A 27987-nucleotide genomic window follows, 5' to 3' on the forward strand; every position below is an offset into this window, starting at 1 on the left:
CTAAATGTAAGACCAGACAATGTAAAACTCTTAGAGGAAAACATAGGAAGAACACTCTTTGACATAAATCACAGCAAGATCTTTTTTGATCCACCTCCTAGAGTAATGGAAATAAAAACAAAAATAAACAAATGGGACCTAATGAAACTTCAAAGCTTTTGCACAGCAAAGGAAACCATAAACAAGACAAAAAGACAGCCCTCAGAATGGGAGAAAATATTTGCAAACGAATCAACGGACAAAGGATTAATCTCCAAAATATATAAACAGCTCATGCAGCTCAATATTAAAAAAGCAAACAACCCAATCCAAAAATGGCCAGAAGACCTAAATAGACACGTCTCCGAAGAAGACATACAGATGGCCAAAAAGCACATGAAAAGCTGTTCAACATCACTGATTATTAGCGAAATGCAAATCAAAACTACGATGAGGTTATCACCTCACACCAGTTAGAATGGGCTTCATCAGAAAATCTACAAACAACAAATGCTGGAGAGGGTGTGGAGAAAAGGGAACGCTCTTGCACTGTTGGTGGGAATGTAAACTGATACAGCCACTATGGAGAACAGTATGGAGGTTCCTTAAAAAACTAAAAATAGAATTACCACATGATCCTGCAATCCCACTACTGGGCATATACGCAGAGAAAAGCATAATTCAAAAAGACACATGCACCCCAATGTTCATTGCAGCACTATTTACAATAACCTGGTCATGGAAGCAACCTCAATGCCCATTGACAGACGAATGGATAAAGAATATGTGGTACATATATACAATGGAATATTACTCAGCCATAAAAAAGGAACAAAATTGGGTCATTTGTTGAGATGTGGATGGATCTAGAGACTGTCATACAGAGTGAAGTAAGTCAGAAAGAGAAACAAGTATCTTATATTAACGCATATATGTGGAACCGAGAAAAATGGTACAGATGAACCGGTTTGCAGGGCAGAAATTGAGACACAGATGTAGAGAACAAACATATGGACACCAAGGGGGGAAAGCGGCAGGGGGGTGGGGGTGGGGGTGTGATGAATTGGGCTATTGGAATTGACATGTATACACTGATGTGTATAAAATTGATGACTAATAAGAACCTGCTGTATAAAAAAATAAATAAAATTCAAAAATTAAAAAAAAGACACAACAAAGCACTAACCAAAAAAGAAAGAAAAAAATTAAGAATTAATCTAATCAAAAGATATAAAGAAATCAAAAAAAACAAGAGAAGATATTTGCAACACATATAATTAACAAAGAGTTGGTATCTAGAATATGTTAAAAAAAAAACTCGTATAAATCAATTAGAAAAACACCAAAAATGCAAAAGAAAAATGGGAGGATGCATCAAAAAGAATGCCTGAGAATAAACTTAACCAAGGAGTTGAAAGACCAGTACACTGAAGACTGTAAAACACTGAGGAAAGAAATTGAAGAAGACACACACAAATGGAGAGATATACCATGCTATGGATTGGAGGGATAGTATTAAAATGTCCATACTACCCAAAGCAATCTACAGACAATGCAATCCCTCTCAAAATTCCAATGGAATTCGTGTGGAACCACACAAGACCCCGAGCAGCCAAAGCCATCTTGAGAAAGAACAAAGCTGGAGGCATCACACTCCCTGATCTCCAATTATATTACAAAGCTACAGTAATCAAAACACTGTTGTATTGGCATAAAAAGGGACACACAGATCAATGGCACAGAATAGAGAGCCCAGAAATAAACCTACACATATATGGTCAATTAATTTATGACAAAGGAGCCAAGAATATACAATGGGGAAAAGGCCAGTCTCTTTAATAAATGGTGTTGGGAAAACTAGACAGACACATGCAAAAGGATGAAACTGGACCACTTATTTTCTGACAAAATAATTAACTCAAAATGGATTAAAGACTCAAATTTAAGACCTGAAACTATAAAACTCCCAGAAGAAAACTGGAAGTGACCTTCTTTTTTTTCTTTTTCTTTTTTTAAATTTATTTATTTATTTTTGGTTGTGTTGGGCCTTCATTGCTGCGCGCAGGCTTTCTCTAGTTGCGGCGAGCGGGGGCTGCTCTTCACTGCGGTGCATGGGCTTCACATTGCGGTGTGCGGGTTTCTCATTGCAGTGGCTTCTCTTGTTGCAGAGCACAGGCTCTAGGTGCACGGCCTTCAGTAGTTGCAGCACGCAGGCTCAGTAGTTGTGGCTCGCGGGCTCGAGAGTGTAGGCTCATTAGTTGTGGCGCACGGGCTTAGTTGTCCACAGCATGTGGGATCCTCCCGGACCAGGGCTTGAACCCATGTCCCCTTCATTGGCAGGTGGATTCTTAGCCACTGCACCAACAGGGAAGTCCCTGGAAGTGAGCTTCCTGACATCAGTCTTGGCAATGATTTTTTAGATTTGACAGCAAAAGTAAAGGCAATAAAAGCAAAAATAAACAAGTGAAACTACATCAAATTAAAAAGCTTCTGCACAGCAAAGGAAACCATCAATACAAGGAATGGAATAAAATGCTTGCAAATCATATATCTGATAAGGGGTTAATATCCAAAATATATAAAGAACTCATATAGCTCAATAGCCAAAAGGTACATGAAAAGATGCTCAACATCACTAATCATCAGGGAAATGCAAATCAAAACCACAATGAGGTATCACCTCACACCTGTTAGAATTGCTATTAACAAAAAGACAAGAAATAACAAGTATTGATGAAGATGTGGAGAAAAGGGAACCCTTGTGCACTGTTGGTGGGAATGTAAATTGGTGCAGCCATTATGGAAAACAGTATGTAGGTTCCTCAAAAAGTAAACCTATATAGAACTACCACATGATCCAGCAATTCCACTTCTGCATATTTATCCAAAGAAAATGAAAACCCTAATTTGAAAAGATATACGCATTCCATGTTCACTGGAGCATTATTTACAATAGCCAAGATACAGAAACAACCTAAGTGTCCATCAATGGAAGAATGAAATCTTTTCATTTGTGACAACACGGATGGACCTTCAGAGCATTATGCTAAGTAAGATAAGTCAGAGAAAGACAAATACCATATGATCTCCTTTATATGTGGCAGCTAAACAAATAACCAAGAACAACAACAAAAACTGAACTCACAGATATAGATAACAAATCGGCGGTCTGCCAGAGAGGGGGATGGCGTTGTGCTTGTGCAAAATGGGTCAAAAGGTACAAACTTCCAGTTATAAAATAAATAAGTCATGTGGATGTAATGTACAGCATGGCAACTAGAGTTAATAATACTGTATTGCATATTTGACATTTGCTAAGAGAGTAAATCTTTTTTAAAATTGAAGTACAGTTGATTTACTATGTTTCAGGTGTATAGCAAAGTGATTCAATTATATATCTATATGTATATAGATATCTACCTATCTATATTCTTTTTCAGATTCTTCTCCATTATAAGTTATCACAAGAGTAAATAAATCTTAAAGAAGAAGAAATTTTTTTTCACAAGAAAAAAAATTCTGTAACAATGTATGGTGATGGATGTTAAGTGGATTTATTGTGGTTATCACTTCAAAATATATACAAATATGGAATCATTATGTTGCACACTTGAAACTACTACAATGTTGTATGTCAATTATACCTCAATTAAAAAATTTTTAATTAAAAAAAGAGAAAAATGGTGGGAAAACAGGAACAGTTAGTTCATGGAAGAAGAAATGCAAATGGCCAATAAATGTACAAAAAGATTTTCATCCTCTTTAGCAGTCAGGAAAAAACAAATCAAGATCACAATGAAATAAATATTTTACACTCAGTAAAACTGAAAAAAATTAGTAAGTCTGATAATGCCAAATACTGGTTAAGGATGGGATCAGTGAGCCATCTTAAGCATTGCTGGCAGAATATAAACTGATATAAGCACTTTGAAAAACCATTTAGAGCTTATAAAACTGAATTTCACATATCCTATGGGTCCAAAAATTCCACTCCTAGCTTTATACCTAGAAATACTCTTCTATGTGTGTACCAAGAGACAAAAATAAGATTCATTCATAGCAACGCTGTTCATAATAGCAAAAATCAAAACAACTTAAATATTCATCAATGGAAAACAATATGGATTAATATATTGTGGTATAGGCATATAATGGAATAGTACATAGCACTAAAAACAGATGGTCTTTATCTATACCCAGTAACATGGCTGAATCTTGGAAATCCAATGTTAACTACAAAAAACAAGTCAGAGAAGATGACATATAGCATGATACCATTCCTATAAAATTAAAAACCTAGCAAACCTTAGTGATACATATGTAACCTAAAAATAACCCCAAAAATCTATTTTTGAAAAAGCAAAGAATAATAAACAAAAAAATACAAATTAGTCATCACCCCTGGGGGGGGTAGGCACAGGGAGAGGAAAGAGAAGAAGCACATAGATAGACATGAGGCATTTGTAGGATTCAAATTCTTTAGTTGAAATGGTAGGTTCAATATGTACTCACTGTATGATTATGCTTTATAATTTACATATGCTTCATATATTCTTTTATAGTATTAGTACATTTAAGGCTAATTTAAATACATTATGAGAACAGCTAAAAGAATTAAAGTATGCTTTAGTATTCCATAAGAAAGACATACATATCTAAGTCTTGAATAACTTCACTATATAAAAAAGGAAAAGTGTAAACTTAGTTCTATTCACCCCTTTCTAACTCCTTATTGATTGAGGTATTACTGTTTATGATTTTGATAACCTTGAAATGAGAGGGCTTATAGAAATAGCAATACACAGAGTATATTTCCTTAAAAAAAAACAGAAAGCATTTTTAAATTTGTTTTCTTTCACCCCATTCACAAACATTAACTATAATACAGAAAATCTGCATAATATAAAAATCATTTTGATGTCCTATATCACTTGCACAATAGTAGACTATTCACATATAAACTCAAGAAGGGCAGTGACTTTATTTTCATTTGTATCCTTTGGCATAAAACTGACAATAAATACTTACTAAATGCTTGGATCGATATTTGACCAATGAATCACTGCAGGATTCCAAAACAGTTTCTGGTAATTCAATCAACTGCCTAACCTTCTAAAGATATTAGCATTATAGTGCCCTCTCCTGGTTCTACTTTGTAGTCAAAGTAAAGCAAAGCCACCTACTTTGCTAGTCATATTACTTTTAAATATGGTAAAAACTAATCACACTGGAATAATAGTAATATAATTAACACACTGTAACTTCTAAGAGAATATGATTCTATAACTACCATTCTTTCTGAATTCAACTCATCAATACAAAATCTGAAGAATATTACAAGCCTCAAAGTCTGGTGTTTGCTTTTAATCTAAGTGAAAACTAAGAAGTAAAGTAATTGTTTAAAGTCATACAAATCTCTATGAAAATCCTAAATATCCCCTTACAGAGGATATACCTTTTCTCAAATACATAAGTAATTTGAATATGATCTTCATAGTTTTTTAATTCAATTGTACAGATCCTAATGAAGTACTATGTGAAATTACGTTTCACTCAAACAGATATATGGTCTGCAGTAAATAATTATACAGCCTCGGTCTTTAAACAGTTGGCAGAGTACAATATAAACTCTTCTCTACTATATGTTGTATATTTTAATTTACATATGCTTAAAATATATAACCACAATAAATTTCTAAAAATGCAATTCTATTTGTAAAGTTCAGCAGTGCCAATCAGTTCACCTGAGCCAACATCTAAATATATGAGGTAATTAAAGTAACTGAAAAATGCATTGAAAATATCTACCAGGTATCGCAAGTAAGCCTGAAGAAGAAAGCATAAAAATGTTTTGGGATTTGTATACTTTTTCTACTTTTAAATTTCACTATTCTAATAATGCGAGATGTATAATAAACAATGTATTTAAAATACTATGAATTGTTGCAATTAGAATAAAAAAGGAATTTTAGCATATCACTTTAAATTACCTCTCTTTCTAGAAAACAAAATCACAAATATACTATAACCATTATTAGAGAAAACAGCAACTAATCTAGACCAAAGTATTTTACAACTAGAAGAAACTTTGCCATTATCTGGCTCAGTCCCCTTCTTTAGCCAATAACAAAAATGAGCCCCGAAGTGGTGAATTGACTTACTACAGTCAATTACTTAGGAATAAATACTAAAACATCCTAAATTGATAAAATTTCCACATTGGTCTTGAATAAAGTTAAAATCTTTGTCTGATTTATGATGCAGTAACATCTTAATTATTTGGTTAGACTTGAATTCAGTAAAATGATAGTTTCATTCTGATTTCTGAAAACCAGAAGATGACATATTGAACTAGCAACCAGTTCTAACTCCTCAGATATATAAGTTCTTAGCTTCAGGCTCTTCATCTACAAAATTAATGCTTTATTAAATGATCTCTGAAGTTTCATTCACCTCAGTAATTCTATGACTCTTAATATGTCACAAAGCTTTGAAATTATGTATTCATGGGTCTAACTCCCCTACTAGTATATAATGATCTTAAGGGCATGGCACATGTTTTATTCATCGTGTATCCCCTGAAGCTAGCACAGCGTCTGGTCAAGAAAAATTTTTTTGGACATAAATTGAAAGGGTGTATCTTCTAAATCTCTAGATAAAACAGGTCACTTATGAAATCACCAAAGTATACATAAAAACTTTTCATAACCAAATTATCTATTATGTAAAAATTCTGACAAAATAAGACACTATTTCTCACTTTCATATGGCAGTGAATTTGTTGTACTATATCCAGCCTCAGAGTACTCTGATCTATGCTTTGTGATGATTGTAGAAAGGATACTATAAAGAAGTATTAATTCATAATTTAGGAATTATCAATTTATAAATTATGAAGTAGATAACTGGCTAAATAAATAATCCATATTCAGATAATCAGGATGTAAATATACAAACACTATCAATCTCAGATGGACACTGACAACAGATGGGTACTAAATGATCATTCATATTCTTTACTTTATATTTCAATGCCTGGAAGGAAAAGCAGAAGACTTAATAACCAAAATGGAAATACCACATGCCTTTTCTAAGTACACATCAAAATATTATCATGTCTCCAAACATGCCATTCAAACTTTAGCTACTTACTTGATGGCCCAAGGACATCTTTGCTATCACCAAGAAGCTTTTAATGCAGGGTAATTGAGCAGCAAACAAATACAATCCAAATCAGGACGAAGCAAAATGTATCAGGATTGAAGCAGCAGTGAAACAAAAGGACAAGGAAAATAGCATTAGTTTATAAGTAGAAAGCACATGCATATCAATTCTAATAATCATAATTCGCAAGGAATTTTCTTTTCCACACATAAAAAGACCTTGGCTTAGGCGTTATGTTTGTTTTAATTTTGGAAAATGAAGGTGGAAAGAGAAAAATGAAATCACCCAAGTATTTTGTTTTGAAAATGACTCAAGTGAAAAATTACTTTCAACTATAATTCAAGATATGGGTTAGGAGTGATAAAAATTATTTAGAAATGTAAAGGACAGCCAAAAAGTTATTCATTTAAGTTCAAGTGGCTTAAAAATATATAACACCCATGCACTATTAAATATTAGTTCTGCATGCCATGAAAGCACTTAACACTACATAGAAATTCAGGATGCTTCTTCTACATAAAGAAAGGAGTTTACTGAGTGCTTATATTATGCCAAGCATGTGTAAAGAGCTTTTACAGAGACATCAACAAAGTGGAACAAATTTTTTTCTCAAATGGCAAAAAAACAAAGAGTATTGATTAGAAGAACAATAAATTTTACTAAGTTAGACAAAACTTTCTTAGGACCCACTAACATCAAGCATATAATCTAGAGCTACTAGTCTCTAGGAAGTCAGAAGATCCAATTCTTAAATAATTAACTTGCAATCAACTAAAAGAAACAGGAAAAAGACTGCTGATCTTTGTCTAGTAACTATTTTAATAAACAGCATTACACTAAATGTCACGTATAGACAAGTGTTTTGGTCTCCCTTGGCAGGAACAGAGTCCTTAGCTCTCTCCTTCATTTCAAATACCAAACATGGAAACGTATCAGAAGTGAATAAACAAACAAACAAAAAGTTCCCACCACTAATGACATTATTGTTTGGTCTTATTTAAAGGGAATGGGGAATCTTAATTGGTTTTGACCAAAAAAAAAAAAAAAAAGTAGCAGTTGTTTGCTTTAGGGCTTCTGCTGTCTCCTAGGGAAAAAAAAAATCTTGGCCCTGTTACTTCCCTAAAGTGATGGTTATTTCACAATGCTTAAAATTATGTTCTAATGCCTTTAAAGGCATTTGCTCTATTCATTTTTTCTATAGGTGTCCATTTAAATTTATTCTTCTATAAACTGAGTTCACAGATAAACTAAAAAGAAATACAGCTTTAGTGACAACGAAATAATTGTGCTCAAATCCATTACAGCTAGCAAGCATGTGGGAAGAGATTAAAGTATTTGTGGCAGGCAACCTCTAAAACGGCCCCAGTGATCCCCACTTTTTGGTGTATAATCCCCTCTCTTTGAGCATATACTGGACTTGCTGAATCACTTCTAATGAACAGAAAATGGCAGAGGTGAAAGGATGTCATTTCCAAAATTAGACTGTAACAAGACTATGACTTCAACCTTGTTTGTGGTCTCTTGCTCTCTCCTAGATAGATGATCCTGGGGAAAGCCAGCTGCTGCATCATGAGGCAACCCTGTAGAAAGGCCCATGAGGCAAAGGAACTGAGGTCTGTCCACAAACCCTAAGTGACCCTGGAAATGGCTCTCCCACCTCCCCTGACCCCCTCAGCAGCAGCTCCCACTCTCCAGTAGCTTGATTGCAACCATATGAAAGATTCTGAGCTAGAGACACCTAGCAAAGCTGCTCTTAAATTCCTGACTCACTGAAATTGTAAGATAATAAATGCTTGTTTTCTACCATTTAATTTTGGGATGATTTGTTATATATCAATAAATAACTAATACAATATTGGAAAACTGAAGGAAGTTCAGAACCTGACAGAGACAACTATGGCAAACTTTACAAATCCTTCATAGACATCTTTTGGAAAAATCTTCCTGTACTGATATGAATAATTACCAGTTTCCCTAGATTTACCTATAACTTCCTAAAGGAAAGAATGATTCTAACCATATTTACATAGTTAAGAGTATTTAATTTCACAAGGGCCAGTCACATTTGAAGCTTTTGAGCTGGTCTTCTACTTAGGAAAAAAGATCAAGTTCACTTTCATTGTACAGTTCTGTATAATTCTCAGATTTTGTTGATTAAAAGCACTATGTCATCTTCTGTGCAGCTGTACTCCTTATATATTTACTCCCAGAAAATAATCCCTAGCATATACAACAGCTTCTGAACATTTATTTCAAATTATGCTTTCAACATTATATCCTCAGGCATATTGGTGTCATATAAATCTGAATGTATTGTATTAATCCAATATTTTTCTCAGGCTGAGGCACTGGAGAATAATCAAAGTAAACACTGTCTATTCTTATCATTAATCTATCATCCATCCATCCATCCAAATATTCACTGAGTACCTACTATATAGACAGGTATCATTTTAGGCACTGAGAAATATAGCAGTGAACACAACAGACAAAAATCCTGTCCTTGTGGTAGTTATGTTCTAGTAGGGAAGATAAACAATAACATAATAAACAAGTAAAATTTTGATGTATATTATATAGTATAAATACTAAGGAAAAATAAGCAGAAAATGAAGACATAAAATGTTAGGGAAGATGGAGTTAAAGTTTTAGATAGGGTGGCCTAAGAAGGCTTCACTACCAAGCTGACTGAACAAAATGAGGAAACTTAACCATAAGGACTTAAAGGGGAAGAGTACTCCAGGGAGAGAGAGGATCAAGTACAGAGCAGAGTACTCGGATAGCAAGACTGGAGTGTTTGGAGAATAGTGAAAAGGCCAGAGGGCTGGAAACAAGGCAAGCAGGAGAGAAGCAGATGAAGTCAAAGAAGTAAACAGCTGTAGGACTTTATAGGACCTAGTCAAGGCTTCTGTTTTATTCTGGATGAAATAGGGATGGTTCTGAGAAAAGAAGTAACATACATGATTATGTTTTAACAGGACTGCTCTGGCTGCTATGTTGAGAATAGACCAGAGGGACAAGGGTATTATCAGTTCAGAGGTTATTGCAATAATCTAGGGGAGAGATGAAGGAGACTTGGACGAAGATGGGAGCAGTGACAGTGATGAGAAGTAGTTAAGTTCTAAAAATATTTTGAAGGTAAGGTCAACAGGATTTCCAAACAGGCCAAGCATGAGGTAAAAGAAAAAAAGGAATCAAAATGATGTCAAGTGTTGGAGTCTGAGCACCTGGAAGGATGAACTGCCATAATCTGAGATGGAAAAGACAGTGAGACAAGCTAGTTTACAGGGAGAAATATAGGTACAATCATCCCTCGGTATCCAGAGAGAACTGCTTCCAAGACACCTCCCACCTCCACCCCACCCCACCACAATACCAAAATCTGCGAATGCTCAAGTCCCTTGTATAAAATGGTGTAGTATCTGTATATAACCCATGTATGTCCTCCTATATACTTTATGTCATCTCTAGATTACTTATAATATCTAATTCAAAGTAAATGCTATGTAAATAGTTGTAAATACAATGAAAATGCTATGTAAATAGCTTATAGCATGTGGTAAATCCAAGTTTTGCATTTTGGAACTTTCTGGAATTTTTTTCCCCAAAATATTTTCCATCTGCAGTTGGCTAAATCTTTGGATGCAGAACCCTCGGATATGGAGGGCCAACTGTAGCTCAGTTTGGAATAGGTTAAGTTTGAAATGCCTGTCAGACATCTAAGTCAAAATGTCAAGTAGGCAGCTAGACACACAGACCTGTACAGGGAAAGGTTTAGGTTGGTAAGAAAATAGTATAAATTATGGTATGTGTGATAGTTAGGGTATATGATCTGAACGGCTTCATCACAGGAGATTGAAAAATGCCACAGGATAAAAGAACAGCCTCCAGAAAACATACATTATAATGGAACAACAGAACTAAGAATTAAAGCTGAAACACTACAAATAGAAGCAGAAACACAACGAAAAATAAGCTTCACTTCAGAAACCTTTCCCAGAAGGATGTGGATAAAAAGGCATTAAGTTGAGATGCAAGTGAAATCATCCTCCCAGAATTATTTGCAAGTGATGCTAACTGGGAAACAATATATAAGTAATTGAAGATTACATATTAATTTTACCAAGTAACTGACATCACTGAAGTCTTCTACACACTGCTGAACTGTACACTACACTTCTTATTCTTACTGCTTTTAGGATTGGGCCTAATTTGTGCAGTTCGATATTGTATAACCCATGAATAAAGACGATGTGGAAGTATTGATGTAGAAATGCTCCATACAAGTACCTTTTAAGATATTAAAAAAAATAAAAAGCTAGCCACTCTTCTTGGCTTTTGTTAGAGAACAAAATACTGCTAGAATTTCAAGGAATCCAGGAACTTTCTCCTCAGCTTGTTCAGAAAAAGAGCATTTAAGATATGACAGGGCTTCCCTGGTGGTGCAGTCGTTCAGAGTCTGCCTGCCGATGCAGGGGACACGGGTTCGTGCCCCGGTCCGGGAGGATCCCACATGCTGCGGAGCGGCTGGGCCCGTGAGCCATGGCCGTTGAGCCTGTGCGTCCGGAGCCTGTGCTCCGCAACGGGAGAGGCCACAACAGTGAGAGGCCCACGTACCACAAAAAAAAAAAAAAAAAAAAGATATGACAGAAACATTTTCTCTCTCTGAGCAACTTACCATGTTTACAATTATCCCTTGAACAATGTCCATGCAGTCATCTCAAATTTTTTATCATATAAATAAATTCTCTACTTTGGCAGAAAGCATGAGCTGAAAAATAATAATAGTAACATGCCTAGAATTTTTCTACTTAGTATTCAATAGCATACTACCAGTACTTTAAATAAAAGCATGAAATACAGCCATTATCTAAATCTTTACTGATTTTAGTCTACAAATATCAGGAAAAGAGCATAATATAAAAAATGTGATTTTACTTTAATGTACTTCTAAATATTTGCCATGCCATCTATAATTAGCATAAAACTTGTGATCTCTAAGCAATGTAAAGGAAGAGGTAGAAGTTCATAATCACACCCTTCAACCTGAGAAACCCCTCAGTCCTGAGCAATCCAGGACAGATGGCCACCCTATATATATAGTACAGAAACAATACCATGAGGTCTATAGCTTGATTTCATTGCCTTTAGCACGGCACCTCCCTGTTTTATTGATTTGACTTACTTGTTGAGCTTAAGAGGAAGTACAAATAGCTTATCAAGCACTGATATGAGTAGAGCTTAAAAATAAAATTCCAAGCAGACGGCACCTCTTCCCCCAATACAGTTGATCAAGTTGTACTCAGAGAAGCAATCCTACTTCAGTGGGCTCTCGGAAGCCACAATACTGAAGAAGAATTATATAAAACATCTGAAGAGTGCTTGGACTTCCCTGGTGGTGCAGTGGTTAAGAATCCACCTGCCAATGCAGGGGACAGGGGTTCGAGCCCTGGTCCAGGAAGATTCCACATGCTATGGAGCAACTAAGCCCGTGTGCCACAACTACTGAAGCTCACGCACCTAGAGCCCATGCTCCACAACAAGAGAAGCCACAGCAGTGAGAAGCCCGCACACCAACACGAAGAGTAGCCCCCGCACGCTGCAACTAGAGGAAGCCAGCACACAGCAGCACAGACCCAGTGCAGCCAAAAATTAAAAAAAAAAACACAAAGGAGAATAAATTTTTTAAAAAACAGAAAATTAAAAAAAAAAAAACAATGTTCTACTTAGTGTTATCTTTGGCTCTTAGAGTAAGAAACTTCAATGAGGGATATACAACGCAGCTGAGATCTGTTTGTTCTTTAAACAGCAGTCATCACTCTACACTTAAATAAATTTTTTCATATTCCTGCAATCGTTTGCAAAACACACTGTGCACATTTTATCCCTGAGTTTTACAGGAGAGATTTTAAGGGAATATTTTTCTGGGACTAGAGTTTATCGCTGTTAGAGAATATGATCTGATCTGCCAGGCAGTTACATTTTTGATACAGCAATTCCACCACTAGGAATGTATACTAAAAGATGTGTTCAAGGACATTTATCACATCATTTATAGTAATCTACTTAAAACAGGGAATTAAATAAATAATAATACATTCACATAATAAATTACTATGTAGTCATTATAGTTTGGTTTTTTTTTCAGGGACTGAAAAACATTCATTATATATTGGCTTTTAAAAGTGTTATACTGAATCACTTTGCTATACAGCAGAAATTAACACAACATTGTAAATCAACTATACTTCAGTAAAATAAAATTTTTTTAAAGTAGGTTATAAAGAAGTTTGTATGATATGACTCCATTTTTATGAAATTTCATGTGTAAGATATACACATATGAACACATATATGCCACAAAAATAAAAACAGTGGTTACCTCTAGAAGGTAGAATTTTATTTATTATATTTTTCTTTATTGTTTAAAAATGCCACATTGGTATGCATTATTTTTATAGTCAAAAAAGATTAAATCTATTTACATATTGGAAAAATGAAAACGCAATTTTCAAAGTTATCTTTTCGATCTATGTTAGCTATGTTTTTTTTGGCTGTACGCTGGCCTCTCACTGTTGTGGCATCTCCCGTTGCAGAGCACAGGCTCCGGATGCGCAGGCTCAGCGGCCATGGCTCACGGGCCCAGCCACTCTGCGGCATGTGGGATCTTCCCAGACCGGGGCACGAACCCGGGTCCCCTGCATCGGCAGGCGGACTCTCAACCACTGCGCCACCAGGGAAGCCCCAAGCTATGTTTTATAATGTCATAATCATCTATTATTAAACATAGTGGAAAATATATTTTAAGAATCTAACTTGAAATACTAAAAAAAGTACAAAAATGTTAACATTTTGAACATAATACCATATATTACTCTCTGTCTCTTTAACTTCAGCAACTTCTGCAAATGGCAAGATCTAAAAAAAAAGACAAATTTTCTCAGGAGTGATTTAATTTCGTATACCTGAATCTGAATCTAGAGAGCATGCACAGTTTATCAAATGAATTAAGTGGTGCATTAATCTTTTAAAAAGTAGCAAAAAAAAAAAAAAAAGCAATAGTATGCTTACCAGTATCTGTACACTGGAAACTAAATCCTTAAAAAAAAAATCCCGAGGCTTCAGGAAATTACAATCAATCTGCCAACCCATGAAGTCTTCTCGGACATGTTCTGGGGCTTTTTCACAGTTCTTTTCCTCTTTGCATATATTTAATTATACCAGCCCTTCCACCATGCAAGCCCCCTCCTACTTTCCACGCAAGTCCTCTCTCCTCCTTTAGTTTCTAAAATACGCCACTGCTCTGGCTTCCTTTCTCCTAATTGCCTACCTCCACTTGGTCCTCCAATTCAATAAGTGAGTGACCTTAACCAACGACCAATCCTCAACTATTTGTTGTTTTCTCTCTACCTGCTCTCTTCCTGCAGATTCCATTCTTAATGAAGGCTCATTTGCTACCTTTATTCAGACAACTTCCAAGTTTCTTCTTCAGACCTAGCCTATCTCCAAAACTTCAGCTCAACATATTCCTACCTGTATGTTCAGACATTATTGCAAATTAACTTCCGGTTCTAAAATTCTGTTAACAGGCCCTGAACCAAGATGGCGGAGTAGAAGGACGTGCTTTCACTCCCTCTTGTGAGAACACCAGAATCTCAACTAGCTGCTGGACAATCATCGACAGGAAGACGCTAAACTCACCAAAAAAGATACCCCACATCCAAAGACAAAGGAGAAGCCACAGTGAGACGGTAGGAGGGGTGCAATCACAGTAAAATCAAATCCCATAACTGCTGGGTGGGTGACTCACAAACTGGAGAACACTTATACCACAGAAGTCCACAGCGGGAGGAGGAATTCCTACAGAATCAGATTTTGAAGTCTAGTGGGATTTGATTGCAGGACTTCGACAGGACTGCGGGAAACAGAGACTCCACTCTAGAGGGCACACACAAAGTAGTGTGCGCATGAGGACCCAGGGGAAGGAGCAGTGACGCCAGGGGAGACTGAACCAGACCTACCTGTTAGTGTTGCAGGGTGTCCTGCAGAGGCGGGGGTGGGGGCTTTGGCCCACTGTGCGGACAAGGAAACTGGCAGCAGAAGTTCTGGGAAGTACTCCTTGGCGTGAGCACTCCCAGAGTCTGCCATTAGCCCCACCAAAGACCCCAGGTAGGCTCCAGTCTTGGGTTGCCTCAGGCCAAACAACCAACAGTGAGGGAACCCAGCCCCATCCATCAGCAGTCAAGCGGATTAAAGTTTTACTGAGCTCTGCCCACCAGAGCAACAGTCAGCTCTACCCACCACCAGTCCCTCCCATCAGGGAACTTGCAAAAGCCTCTTAGATAGCCTCATCCAACAGAGGGCAGACAGCAGAAGCAAGAAGAACTACAACCCTGCGGCCTGTGGAAGGAAAACCACATTCACAGAAAGACAGACAAGATGAAAAGGCAGAGGGCTATGTACCAGATGAAGGAACAAGATAAAACCCCAGGAAAACAACTAAATGAAGTGGAGATAGGCAACCTTCCAGAAAAAGAATTCAGAATAATGATAGTGAAGATGATCCAGGACCTCAGAAAAAGAATGGAGGCAAAGATCAAGAAGATGCAAGAAATGTTTAACAAAGACCTAAAAGAATTAAAGAACAAACAAACAGTGATGAGCAATACAATAACTGAAATGTAAACTACACTAGAAGGAATCAATAGCAGAATAACTGAGGCAGAAGAATGCATAAGTGACCTGGAAGACAGAATGGTGGAATTCACTGCTGTGGAACAGAATAAAGAAAAAGGAATGAAAAGAAATGAAGACAGCCTAAGAGACCTCTGGGGCAACATTAAACGCAACAACATTCGCATTATGGGTCCCACAAGGAGAAGAGAGAGAGAAAGAACCAGAGAAAATATCTGAAGAGATTAGAGTCAAAAACTTCCCTAACATGGGAAAGGAAAGAGCCACCCAAGTCCAGGAAGCGCAGCGAGTCCCATACAGGATAAACCCAAGGAGAAACACACCGAGACACATAGTAATCAAATTGGCAAAAATTAAAGACAAAAATTAAAGGCAAAACTTAAAAATTAAAGACAAAGCAGAAAAGGAAAAACGACAAACAACATACAAGGGAACTCCCATAAGGTTAACAGCTGATTTCCCAGCGGAAACTCTACAAGCCAGAAGGGAGTGATGTACTTATGTATATATCATGATATACATAATATACTTAAAGTGATGAAAGGGAAGAACCTATAACCAAGATTACTCTACCCAGCAAGGATCTCATTCAGATTCGATGGAGAAATCAAAAGCTTTACAGACAAGCAAAAGCTAAGAGAATTCAGCACCACCAAACCAGCTCTACAACAAATGCTAAAGGAACTTCTCTAAGTGGGAAACACAAGAGAAGAAAAGGACCTACAGAAACAAACCCAAAACAATTAAGAAAATGGTCACAGGAACATACATATTGATAATTACCTTAAACGTGAATGGATTAAATGCTCCAACCAAAAGACACAGGCTTGCTGAATGGATACAAAAACAAACCCATATATATTCTGTCAACAAGAGACCCACTTCAGACCTAGGGACACATACAGACTGAAAATGAGGGTATGGAAAAAGATATTCCAGGCAAATGGAAATCAAAAGAAAGCTGGAGTAGCAATACTCATATCAGATAAAATAGAATTTAAAATAAAGAATGTTACAAGAGACAAGGAAGGACACTACATAATGATAAACGGATCAAGCCAAGAAGAAGATATAACAATTACAAATATATATGCACCCAACATAGGAGCACCTCAATACATAAGGCAACTGCTAACAGCTATAAAAGAGGAAATCGACAGTAACACAATAAGAGTGTGGGACTTTAACACCTCACTTACACAATGGACAAATCATCCAAAATGAAAACAAATAAGGAAACACATGCTTTAAATGACACAACAGACCAGATAGATTTAATTGACATTTATAGGACATTCCATCCGAAAACAGCAGATTACACTTTCTTCTCAAGTGCGCATGGAACATTCTCCAGGATAGATCACACCTTGGGTCACTAATCAAGCCTCAGTAAATTTAAGAAAATTGAAATCATATCAAGCATCTTTTCTGACCACAATGCTATGAGATTAGAAACCAATTACAGGGAAAAAACCACAAAAAACACAAACACATGGAGGCTAAACAATACGTTACTAAATAACCAAGAGATCACTGAAGAAATCAAAGAGGAAATAAAAAATACCTAGAGACAAATGACAATGAAAACACGATGATCCAAAACCTATGTGATGCAGCAAAAGCAGTTCTAAGAGGAAAGTTTATAGCTATACAAGCCTACCTCAAGAAACAAGAAAAATCTCAAATAAACAATCTAACCTTATACCTAAAGGAACTAGAGAAAGAAGAACAAACAAAACCCAAAGTTAGCAGAAGGAAAGAAATCATAAAGATCAGAGCAGAAATAAATGAAATAGAAACAAAGAAAACAATAGCAAAGATCAATAAACCTAAAAGCTGGTTCTTTGAGAAGATAAACAAAATTGATATCCCATTAGCCAGACTCATCAAGAAGAAGAGGGAGAGGACTCAAATCAATAAAACTAGAAATGAAAAAGGAGAAAGATCGGGAACAAGACAAGGATGTCCACTCTCACCACTATTATTATTCAACATAGCTTTGGAAGTCCTAGCTATGGCAATTAGAGAAGAAAAAGAAATAAAAGGAATCCAAATTGGAAAAGAAGAAGTAAAACTGTCACTGCAGATGACATGATACTATACATAGAGAATCCTAAAGATGCCACCAGAAAACTACTAGACTAATCAATGAATTTGGTAAAGCTGCAGGATACAAAATTAGTGCACAGAAGTCTCTTGCATTCCTATACATTAATGATGAAAAATCTGAAAGAGAAATTAAGGAAACACTCCCATTTACCTTTGCCACAAAAAGAATAAAATACCTAGGAATCAACCTACCTAGGGAGACAAAAAACCTGTATGCAGAAAACTATAAGACACTGATGAAAGAAATTAAAGATGATACCAACAGATGGAGAGATATACCATGTTCTTGGATTGGAAGAATCAATATTGTGAAAATGACTATATTACCCAAAGCAATCTACAGATTCAATGCAATCCTTATCAAATTACCAACAGCATTTTTTACGGAACTAGAACAAAAAGTCTTAAAATTTGTATGGAGACACAAAAGACCCCAAATAGCCGAAGCAGTCTTGAGGGAAAAAAACAGAGCTGGAGGAATCAGACTCCCTGACTTCAGACTATACTACAAAGCTACAGTAATCAAGACAATATGGTACTGGCACAAAAACAGAAACATAGATCAATGGAACAAGATAGAAAGCCCAGAGATAAACCCACACACCTATGGTCAACTAATCTATGATAAAGGAGGCAAGGATATACAATGGAGAAAAGACAGCCTCTTCAAGAAGTGGTACTGGGAAAACTGGACAGCTACATGTGAAAGAATGAAATTAGAACACTCCCTAACACCATATATAAAAATAAACTCAAAATGGATTAGACACCTAAATGTAAGAGTGGACACTATAAAACTCTTAGAGGAAAACACAGGAAGAATATTCTTTGACATAAATCACAGCAAGATCTTTTTTGATCCACCTCCTAGAGTAATGGAAATAAAAACAAACAAATGGGACCTAATGAAACTTCAAAGCTTTTGCACAGCAAAGGAAACTATAAACAAGACGAAAAGGCAACCCTCAGAATGGGAGAAAGTATTTGCAAACGAATCAACAGACAAAGGATTAATCTCCAAAATATACAAAAAGCTCATGCAGCTCAATATCAAAAAAACAAACAACCCAATCCAAAAATGGGCAGAAGACCTAAAGAGACATTTCTCCAAAGAAGACATACAGATGGCCAAGAAGCACATGAAAAGCTGCTCAACATCACTAATTGTTAGAGAAATGCAAATCAAAACTACAATGAGGTATTACCTCACACCAGTTAGAATGGGCATCATCAGAGAATCTACAAACAACAAATGCTGGAGAGGGTGTGGAGAAAAGGGAACCCTCTTGCACTGTTGGTGGGAATGTAAATTGATACAGCCACTATGGAGAACAGTACGGAGGTTCCTTAAAAAACTAAAACTAGAATTACCATATGATCCTGTAATCCCACTACTGGGCATATACGCAGAGAAAAGCATAATTCAAAAAGGCACATGCACCCCAATGTTCATTGCAGCACTATTTACAATAGCCAGGACATGGAAGCAACCTAAATGCCCATCAACAGACGAATGGATAAAGAAGATGTGGTACATATATACAATGGAATATTACTCAGCCATAAAAAGGAACGAAATTGGGTCATTTGTTGAGACATGGATGGATCTAGAGACTGTCATACAGAGTGAAGTTAAGTCAGAAAGAGAAAAACAAATATCTTATATTAACGCATGTATGTGGAACCTAGAAAAATGGTACAGATGAACTGGTCTGCAGGGCAGAAGTTGAGACACAGATGTATAGAACAAACAAACCAAGGGGGGAAAGCTGTGGTGGGTGGGGATGGTGGTGTGATGAATTGAGCGATTGGGATTGATATGTATACACTGATGTGTATAAAATTGATGACTAATAAGAATCTGCTGTATAAAAAAAATAAATAAAATTAAATTAAAAAAGAAAAAAAAATTCTGTTAACAAAGAAAAAGCTTTAAGCTTATTTTAGAAGCATCTTTATGCCAAAAATCATACTCAGTAGCTTCCCTCAGAAACCAACTTCCATGTCACCTTGCTCAATTCTTTCAGTGGTACCATCTTTCTTTGAATCACTCAGACCTAAACCCTTGAGTCACTGAGACTCTATTTTCCCCCCAACATCTGATTAAGTCATTACATTGTAATTAATTTTAAATAGACAATATCTACTCACATCTAGTCCTTTCTTTCAATTCCCATTAATACTAACCAGGCCAGACCCACATCACCAGATTTATCAGCTTTTGCATCTTCCTTCTAATAGATGTCCCTGCACTCAGTCTTACCTTACTCATTTACCTACTACACTAAATATTGAAGTTCAAACACACAATAAAGACATGGTCCCTATTGCTAAGAATATCACCATATATTGAAGACTGTATATACTGTAGTACAGTAATTCATTTGACTTTAAGGTAAGTTATCTCCACCCAATCTACACAATATTACTCATTATTCAAGCCAGACCTATCATTAGCAAGTCATTTAGCTGTTCTGAAGTTTATTTTCTCCTCTGTGAATACACAATTATTAAACCTTACAACTTTCCAAAGTTGTTGTGAGGCTTAATAATAGTTTACATGAGTGTACTTTATAAATTTTTGTTAAAGCATTATACAGACATAAGGCAGAAATACTGAATGGTACAATAAGTGACAAAGACTAAGAAAGGACCAAGAAGGGAATGATTAATTTACCAAGTTAATTCCCTAACCTATCACTTGGGCCATGTGGCTCCTCCACTTAAAAATATTTGATAGCACCCATTCTTTAGGAAAAAAATCCCCAACCCTGATATTTAAATCATCTACAATTTGACCCAATTATTCATTCCACAGAAATGTTTTGATCTCCTATGAGATAGCCTTGCAACTCCAAAATTTCACTTATCTAAATTATCTGTCTAGTAAAACTGATTGCTCAGAGCAATCTGCAATATTCTGCAAAAACATTGTTTTTGCTTCCCTGTTCAATAGCTCAAAAGTTCCCTACCTTGAAGGCTCAACTCAAATTGCCAATTCTGCTACCAAAGTTCAAGATGAAGTGTATCTTTCCCCAACACTAACTTTCTAATACCAGTTCTTTAACAATGCATAGTTATCTCATAGTATTTCCTCTACTGCTACCATAAATAGGTAAAAATTAATGTTATTTAACTTTTTTGCTAATATTACAATGGTCTAGTTATAGTGTTGTCAAATAGACAACACTATTACTGGACAATTACTGGACAATTCAAGTCTAGCACAACCTTACCTCTCCCCAGCTCAACCCACTGACCACTCTCTAGCATTTGTCATTGTTGACCACTCCTTTTCTCAAAACTCTCCCCCCTTCCTTAATTTCCAAGCTATTTTCTCTTCTTTCTCTCCTTTCCTCTTTCTGCCTGGCCCCCTTCCCCTTCTTCTCCCTTAAGATAGTTATTTCCCAAGGTTGCAGCCTAGAATCTCTTTTGTCCCCATGCAACATGTTTTCCATGAATGATTCCACTGACTTGATTTTTACGCATTCTATGCACTGACAACTCCCCAGATTAGTTTCCCACCTTAACCTCTCCTGAACTCCAGCCCCTTAGGGCCATCCCAATCACTCTCCTGGTACACTCATTCTTATTATCCCAGAAAAAACAGCACATCCTTGGTAAGGGTATTCCTGACTTCCTATGCCAGGCATAACAAAGGGATACTCACTCCATCCGTTTTGTCACTGCATCCTTCTATCACGCAGAAGTGCAGCAGGCAGCCATAGAGCTCCATGTGTTCCTAGGGACCTGTACTTCCATCTTCCTGAGTGAGGAGGTAGAAAGACCCCTCACTCACCTTTCCCCTAAACCTCAACACTTACAGCCCAACCACCAGTCTGCATAAAAGATTTGTGAGCTTCACACTTGGCTCTTACCTCTGCCTAGAAAGCTACCTTTAGGACTCTGTTTAAAAGTCACTTCATCAGGGGCTTCCCTGGCGGCGCAGTGGTTGAGAGTCCACCTGACGATGCAGGGGACGCGGGTTCGTGCCCCGGTCCGGGAAGATCCCACATGCCACGGAGTGGCTGGGCCCGTGAGCCATGGCCACTGACTGAGCCCGCGTGTCTGGAACCTGTGCTCCGCAACGGGAAAGGCCACAACAGTGAGAGGCCCGCGTACCGCAAAAAAAAAAAAGTCACTTCATCAAAAGACCTCCATGATATTCCTAGAAAATAGCAACACCTATCTCCAATTCTGGTACTCTTTATCCTCCTTACCCTGCTTTATTTTTCATCACAACAATCATGACACAGCACAGTATATATTTATGTATATTTTTTGTCCTTTTCCAATGGAATGTTAATTCCACTAGAGTAGGAACTTTGTCTATTCTGTTCACTGTCGAATCCTTTAAGATTAAACAGAGCCTGGCACATGGTAGACATTCAACAAACACTGAATGAAACAATGAATAAATGCATGAATGAAAAAAAGGCTCAGTCAGTATTATAACCCTAATACCTAGCAAAGAATTTATTATACATATGTAGTTCGTTGAGTTCCTCTGTTTATTAAAGGAATTAGTTTCAATTCTCCTATGACAAAACAAGTCTTGCTCATCTTTGTATTTTCCAAAATTTAACATTCTGCATGTTTAAAATATATATGCAAAGAACTAATATGGGCTAGAACCATGAAATCTGAGTTCTAAACCTATTCTAAACCTAAGTCGATCAGTATTTCCTAAGTAAACTTGAATAAATATTTTGAATTTAGTTTTCTTATTTGCTCATGACATCTGTTACAGTACTAAAATTCTGTTATACTAACAACTCAACATAGAAAATTATCTCAATCCTAAGAACATCCTTAGCTGTAATTTAAAGCATATTTGTATTTTCTTCCACTATTAGTCTTTGGCCATTATATGCCCAAAGTCCATTGCTAGAAATTCTCCCATGCTTTTTCTTAAATAATTCTGTCCTTCATAAGTGACACTGTTACAAATTCACTACTGGTTTTTGGTAATGGAGCATAAATTATATTTATTCTGGTACTAGTGGTCCCTTGCCAGGTTTAAACCAACCTCTTTCATCAAGATCTTCACATACAAAGGAAGTTCAAAATCAATCAATGTGATGTCAGTTGTAACTAATTTGAGACTGCTGGTGAAGTCTGTATTTATAAAATAAGAAAAAAGTTAACTGTCCACTAAAAGAATTAAACCGATGACCTTGGCATTTGACCTCATTAACATACATGTTCCTCTATATCTGACCTAACCATCCATAGTTACCTGAAAAGGTTATGAAATAACAGCTCAACAGAAACCATGTTATCACATCACTATCATGCCAGGCTAGGTATGATAGTTGGTTATATGAGGCAGCTCACGTACACAAATATTTCAGTGTATGATGCTTAATCTTATGACCTGTTTACATAATTTCGAGTTTCAGTTTGAAATAAGAGCTTACATTACCTGCAATTTCGTTTTGACCAATTCTTTACACAGATACATGAGCCTACATTCTATAATGAATCATGACCAGGAACTGAATTAAGACATAAGAACTGTATAACAAATACCTTCTTTCCTTCTGAAGTTCTATTCTAACAAATCATTCATTAGTAAATTATGTTGATCAAGCCACAGGCAAGACTGCTAATGATAACATGGAAATGTCACCCTCGGTGACTCATAATATCTACCACATATAAAAATGCAGTCAGCAACTCCTCTCCATGTGTCAGCAACTATGTGGTGCCAAAATGCCAAAAAATTCACCCTGGATAGAAAAATCAAAATTAGTTACAGGAGAACAAAACTTTGGGTTAAATAAAATACATCATGGATTGCACATTTTTCAAAGTATACATTATTTTAGGTAATGTATGTAAAAACTTTAAAGGGATGCTTAAAAGGCTAGGTGTAATACAGATCAGTTTACAACATAAAAACATTAGCCTTACATTCAATGACATGAATAACAGAGTATCTGTATTTGAATCCTAACATGGGCCACTGACTAGCTTATGTGACTTAGAAAAATTACTAACCCCTTTAGAGCCTCAGTTTCTTCATCTCTAAAAACAGAGTAATATCTACTTCACAGTACTATGGAGGGAATTAAATGAGAAAGTGTGTGAGACATCAATCCCCGGTGAGGGCACATAGTAAGACTGCAAAAAATAATGTTTTTTCTCTACACAAATACAGTAACCCAAATAGGGAAAGTGCAGATTTTAGAAATCTAGGGGGAAAAGGAAAATCCAGAAGGGACATATTGTCTGTTTTGCTTCTATGACCCGACAGGTTTTAACTGTCTTTTACCTAGTTTACAAAACTGTATGCTAACTTGTTCCATGGGCTAACCATCTCTATTTCTATGGTTCTCAACCTAAGTTGGGCACTGAAATCACCTAGGAGACTTTAAAAAGTACTGATGTCTGTGTCTCACCCTCTAAGATTCTAATTCAATTGAACAGCCTGAGCACTGGGATTTTTTTTTTTTTTTTCCCCCCGTACGCGGGCCTCTCACTGCTGTGGCCTCTCCCATTGCGGAGCACAGGCTCCGGGCGCACAGGCTCAGCGGCCATGGCTCACGGGCCCAGCCACTCCGCGGCATGTGGGATCTTCCCAGACCGGGGCACGAACCCGTGTCCCCTGCACCGGCAGGCGGACTCTCAACCACTGCGCCACCAGGGAAGCCCGAGCACTGGGATTTTTCAGCACACCCCAGATAACTCTAATGTTCAGTTGGTTGCCCCTCCCTCCAATATCCACAATTCTGTCAAGATAATTTTCCTAAACCACACTCTGAACAGGTTGTTTCCCTATTCAAAAAAACAGAAAAAAAAAATTCAATGGTTTGACATTACATTAAAAACAAAAATCCCAAACTGTAAAAAATAGTATTCAAGGCTCTGTATAATCTGATTCTAACATCATAGGTGAGAGGCAATACAGGAAAAAGATTAAAGCTTAGCCTCTGGAGACAAAATGTATCCCAGTTCTGCCACTTACTAGTTGTGTGACCCTGAGCGACTTTCTTAACTCTCTGTGTCCTCATCTATTTACTACTGAGATAGTAAATTATATTATCTCATAGGGTTATGTGAAGATTACATGAGTTTATCTACAAAGTACTTAGAACGGCTCTGGCACGATATAGAAAATTTAAAAATGTTAGTTGTTATTCATTTCCTCTAGCTTTATTTTCTACTAATGCCCCTAAAGCAGCGAGCAATATTGTCTCTGAGACCTAAAATATGCTCCAAACATGGTGTAGTCATAAACCTGGCGAGGTACTATGTGTATAGATATGTTCAATGATGGCAGGCTAGTTTTTTAGACTCAATATATGTTCGGCTAAAATTAAATTTCACGTGTGTGTGTGGGTATACAGGTACATACACAGATACAAATATAAATTCATATACATATATGTAAATTCATTCCCTCTCTCAAGCTCTTTCTTGCTCCATTGCTGTTGTTTTCACCATATTAAACTTAACGTGACTTCTGAAGTAGTCACAAGTTAATGAAAACCTACTGAGGTGAGGTCTGGATAAATATCCCTTCATTGCTCTATTCTCACTAGACAGTTGGACAGGTAGAGATTTTCTTGAACTTTTAATCGAATTTTATCTTTATGTATCTCCAACATGCTGAAATTCTAATCCTTCACATGTCTTTCTGAGGTTTTGTGGGACTCTCATTTTATTTTTTTAAAAAGCAGGAAGAAATTTAAGATTCTTAATGCACATAATTTTAATTAAGAGTTAAAGGTAGAGCTATGGATGTCTTGGCTTTTACTATATCCTGCTTATAAGAAGCATCTGCATGTCTTAAAACTTAGGAGAAACAGCAAATGATAATGCTTATGAAAAACCTTCAAACCATACTTTTAAAATCTGAATGACTGCAATGTTATGGATATCAAAAGAAATAATAAATCTTTAAAGCCAAGTTTCCACCTTAAGTCTAATTTAGCAAAACAAATAACTTTCTATTGGGTAAATGACATAATCTATTTACTTGGGAGTGAGCCACCTTAACAGACTTCTGATTTTTAAACTGTGGGCATGTCACAGCTGACAAAGATCTTAATATAGATGAACTGTCCAACAGGGCTGCTGTTCTTTTGATGTTTTTGGTCCCCTTTCAGCCACCACCTAAGCCAACCTTCACACAGGGAACACAAAGCCAAAAAGAAAGTAACCAACTCTTTTTACAAATGGTAACTGAGTTACTTACCAGTGAAGTAACTAACATCCTCCCTGAACCCATCACTAGAGACGGATGGATGGGGAGCAAGCTTCAAGCAGACAGAGAGTACAGTACCACAGATGGAGGAAAGGCCAGAGGGCCAGAGTAGGAGGAAGACCTGGGAGCCATCTTTCTGGGCCTTTTTCTCTCTATAATACTGAAGAGATCACTCTCCACTCTGTCCTTACTACCACGGCAGAACACGATTTAATACCAACCAGAGGCATTAAACAAAGTTTTAATCACTTTTGTTTCTAAATTGTTTTTAAATCAGTTGCAGTATGCACACAACAAGTGCAGGCAAAGACCCTGACTACTACCTCCCACTGTTCTTTCCCCCAAATGAGCTAACTGATTACAACTAGGGAGGCAGCTTGTCGAAAAGAATTATGCCCAAAGCAGAAATACAGAAAAATTCCCTAAGAAACAGAATATATGAGTGGAAGGAGCAAATGAGGAATAATGAAACAATGATTTTAACAAGAGATTCTTCACCCTAAGACATGTATTCCCCAGACAGACCAAAAAGTCCCTGGGTTCTTACCTTTCTATCTAGGACAGTATCAGATATTCCTAGGAGAATATTATTTCCAAGAAAGTACAAGCTCACAAACAAAAAAAATTAATATCCTAAGAAGTCCAAGTGCTAAGAAGGAAAACTGAACAATCTTAGTAGAAGGAAAGAAAATTAGTAAACAAAAGCCATCAAAAACTTAAAATAACCACAATAAATATGTTCCAAATGATACTGGAGGATATTGTAAAAATATGAAGCATGACCAAGCAATCACAAAAAAACAGCTAGTAATACTGGGTATAAAAATATTACGGTGAAATAAAGTATACAGCAGATTTGAACAGCAAAACAAATATGATACAATAATAAATTAGTGAGTCAGAAGACTGGTAAAGGAATTCAACAAAAAGGCACAAAGAAAGGAAAAGATGGAAAATATAGAAGTTAAGAGAGATTAAAGAAGGAAAAGTGCTATTATATTCACAAAATAGGAGACCCAGAGAATTTTTTAAATAAAAAATATTAAATCTTAAATAATTTTGAAACCTCCACAAAATGGATAAATTTCTAGAAAAATATAAAAGGCTTTAAAGACTCCTCCACCTCTCACCCCTAACATACCTACACAAAACCACAGACTCAGCTGTATAAGGACTGAAAAGAAAAAAAATGACTATTATTTGCAGATGATATGAATCAGATAAAATAATAAATCTAATAAAACAAACTACATAAGCATTCAACCAATATTTTTTAAATATAAAAATGAAAAAAGAAACAAAAACAAACAAAAAAACTTCTTGATATAGATCATGTCTGAATGCTAGGTACAATTATGAAATAGGCAAATTTTATCTTGATCATCACTCCCTCATTCCTAAAGGCTCTATCATAATTCTTCTTTCCACCTTCACCTCCCCCTGCATCTCCAACACACCCAATCAACTACTGGGTCCCTCTTTTCACATCACATAGCTGCCAATTATTTGTCTTTAAAGTGTTAGTTACTGAATGTTTAAATGAGCAATTCTCAAACTTTTGGGTCTCCAGACCCCTTTCCACTCCTAGAAATTAGCAAAGACTCCAAAGAGTTGTTGTTTATGTGGATTATATTTATTGATACTTGCTGAATTCTAAATTAAAAGAGAGAAATTCACTATCTTTGCCAGGTGATCACAGCCAACATCAAAAGTGATAAGTCATGTTGATAGTGTATACTTCTCCATAATGATGTGATGATGGCATTTTACCTTTGTGGTCTCCTCCCCAAAACCCAGTCTAATTATGAGAAAAACAACAGACAAATTCC

At 36.4% G+C, this 27987-nt stretch overlaps 1 protein-coding gene across 5 annotated transcripts in view; it reads right to left on the bottom strand.

The window, feature by feature from the left end:
• The window catches only part of OSBPL8 (oxysterol binding protein like 8), a 191162-nt gene that overhangs the window by 93688 nt on the left and 69487 nt on the right, over positions 1 to 27987 (bottom strand). Inside the window, exons 1-2 of one of the 5 annotated variants that reach the window (XM_027107077.1) lie at positions 23602 to 23664; positions 7132 to 7168 (exon numbers count right to left, since the gene is read on the bottom strand). The exons of 2 other annotated variants lie outside the window; for them this stretch is intronic. Coding sequence is in view for 2 of the 3 variants with exons in the window: in XM_027107074.1 (XP_026962875.1) it covers positions 23602 to 23678 (77 nt within the window). In the remaining variant the exon portion in view is untranslated. Of the gene's footprint in view, positions 1 to 7131; positions 7169 to 23601; positions 23679 to 27987 lie in introns of those variants that run through there. 2 more of the 5 variants (XM_027107075.1, XM_027107074.1) reach the window with 2 other exon arrangements.

Source organism: Aethalodelphis obliquidens, unplaced genomic scaffold (assembly GCF_003676395.1).
Source record: "Aethalodelphis obliquidens isolate GAN/ISIS:26980383/991018 unplaced genomic scaffold, ASM367639v1 scaffold8, whole genome shotgun sequence".
NCBI lineage: Eukaryota > Metazoa > Chordata > Mammalia > Artiodactyla > Delphinidae > Aethalodelphis > Aethalodelphis obliquidens.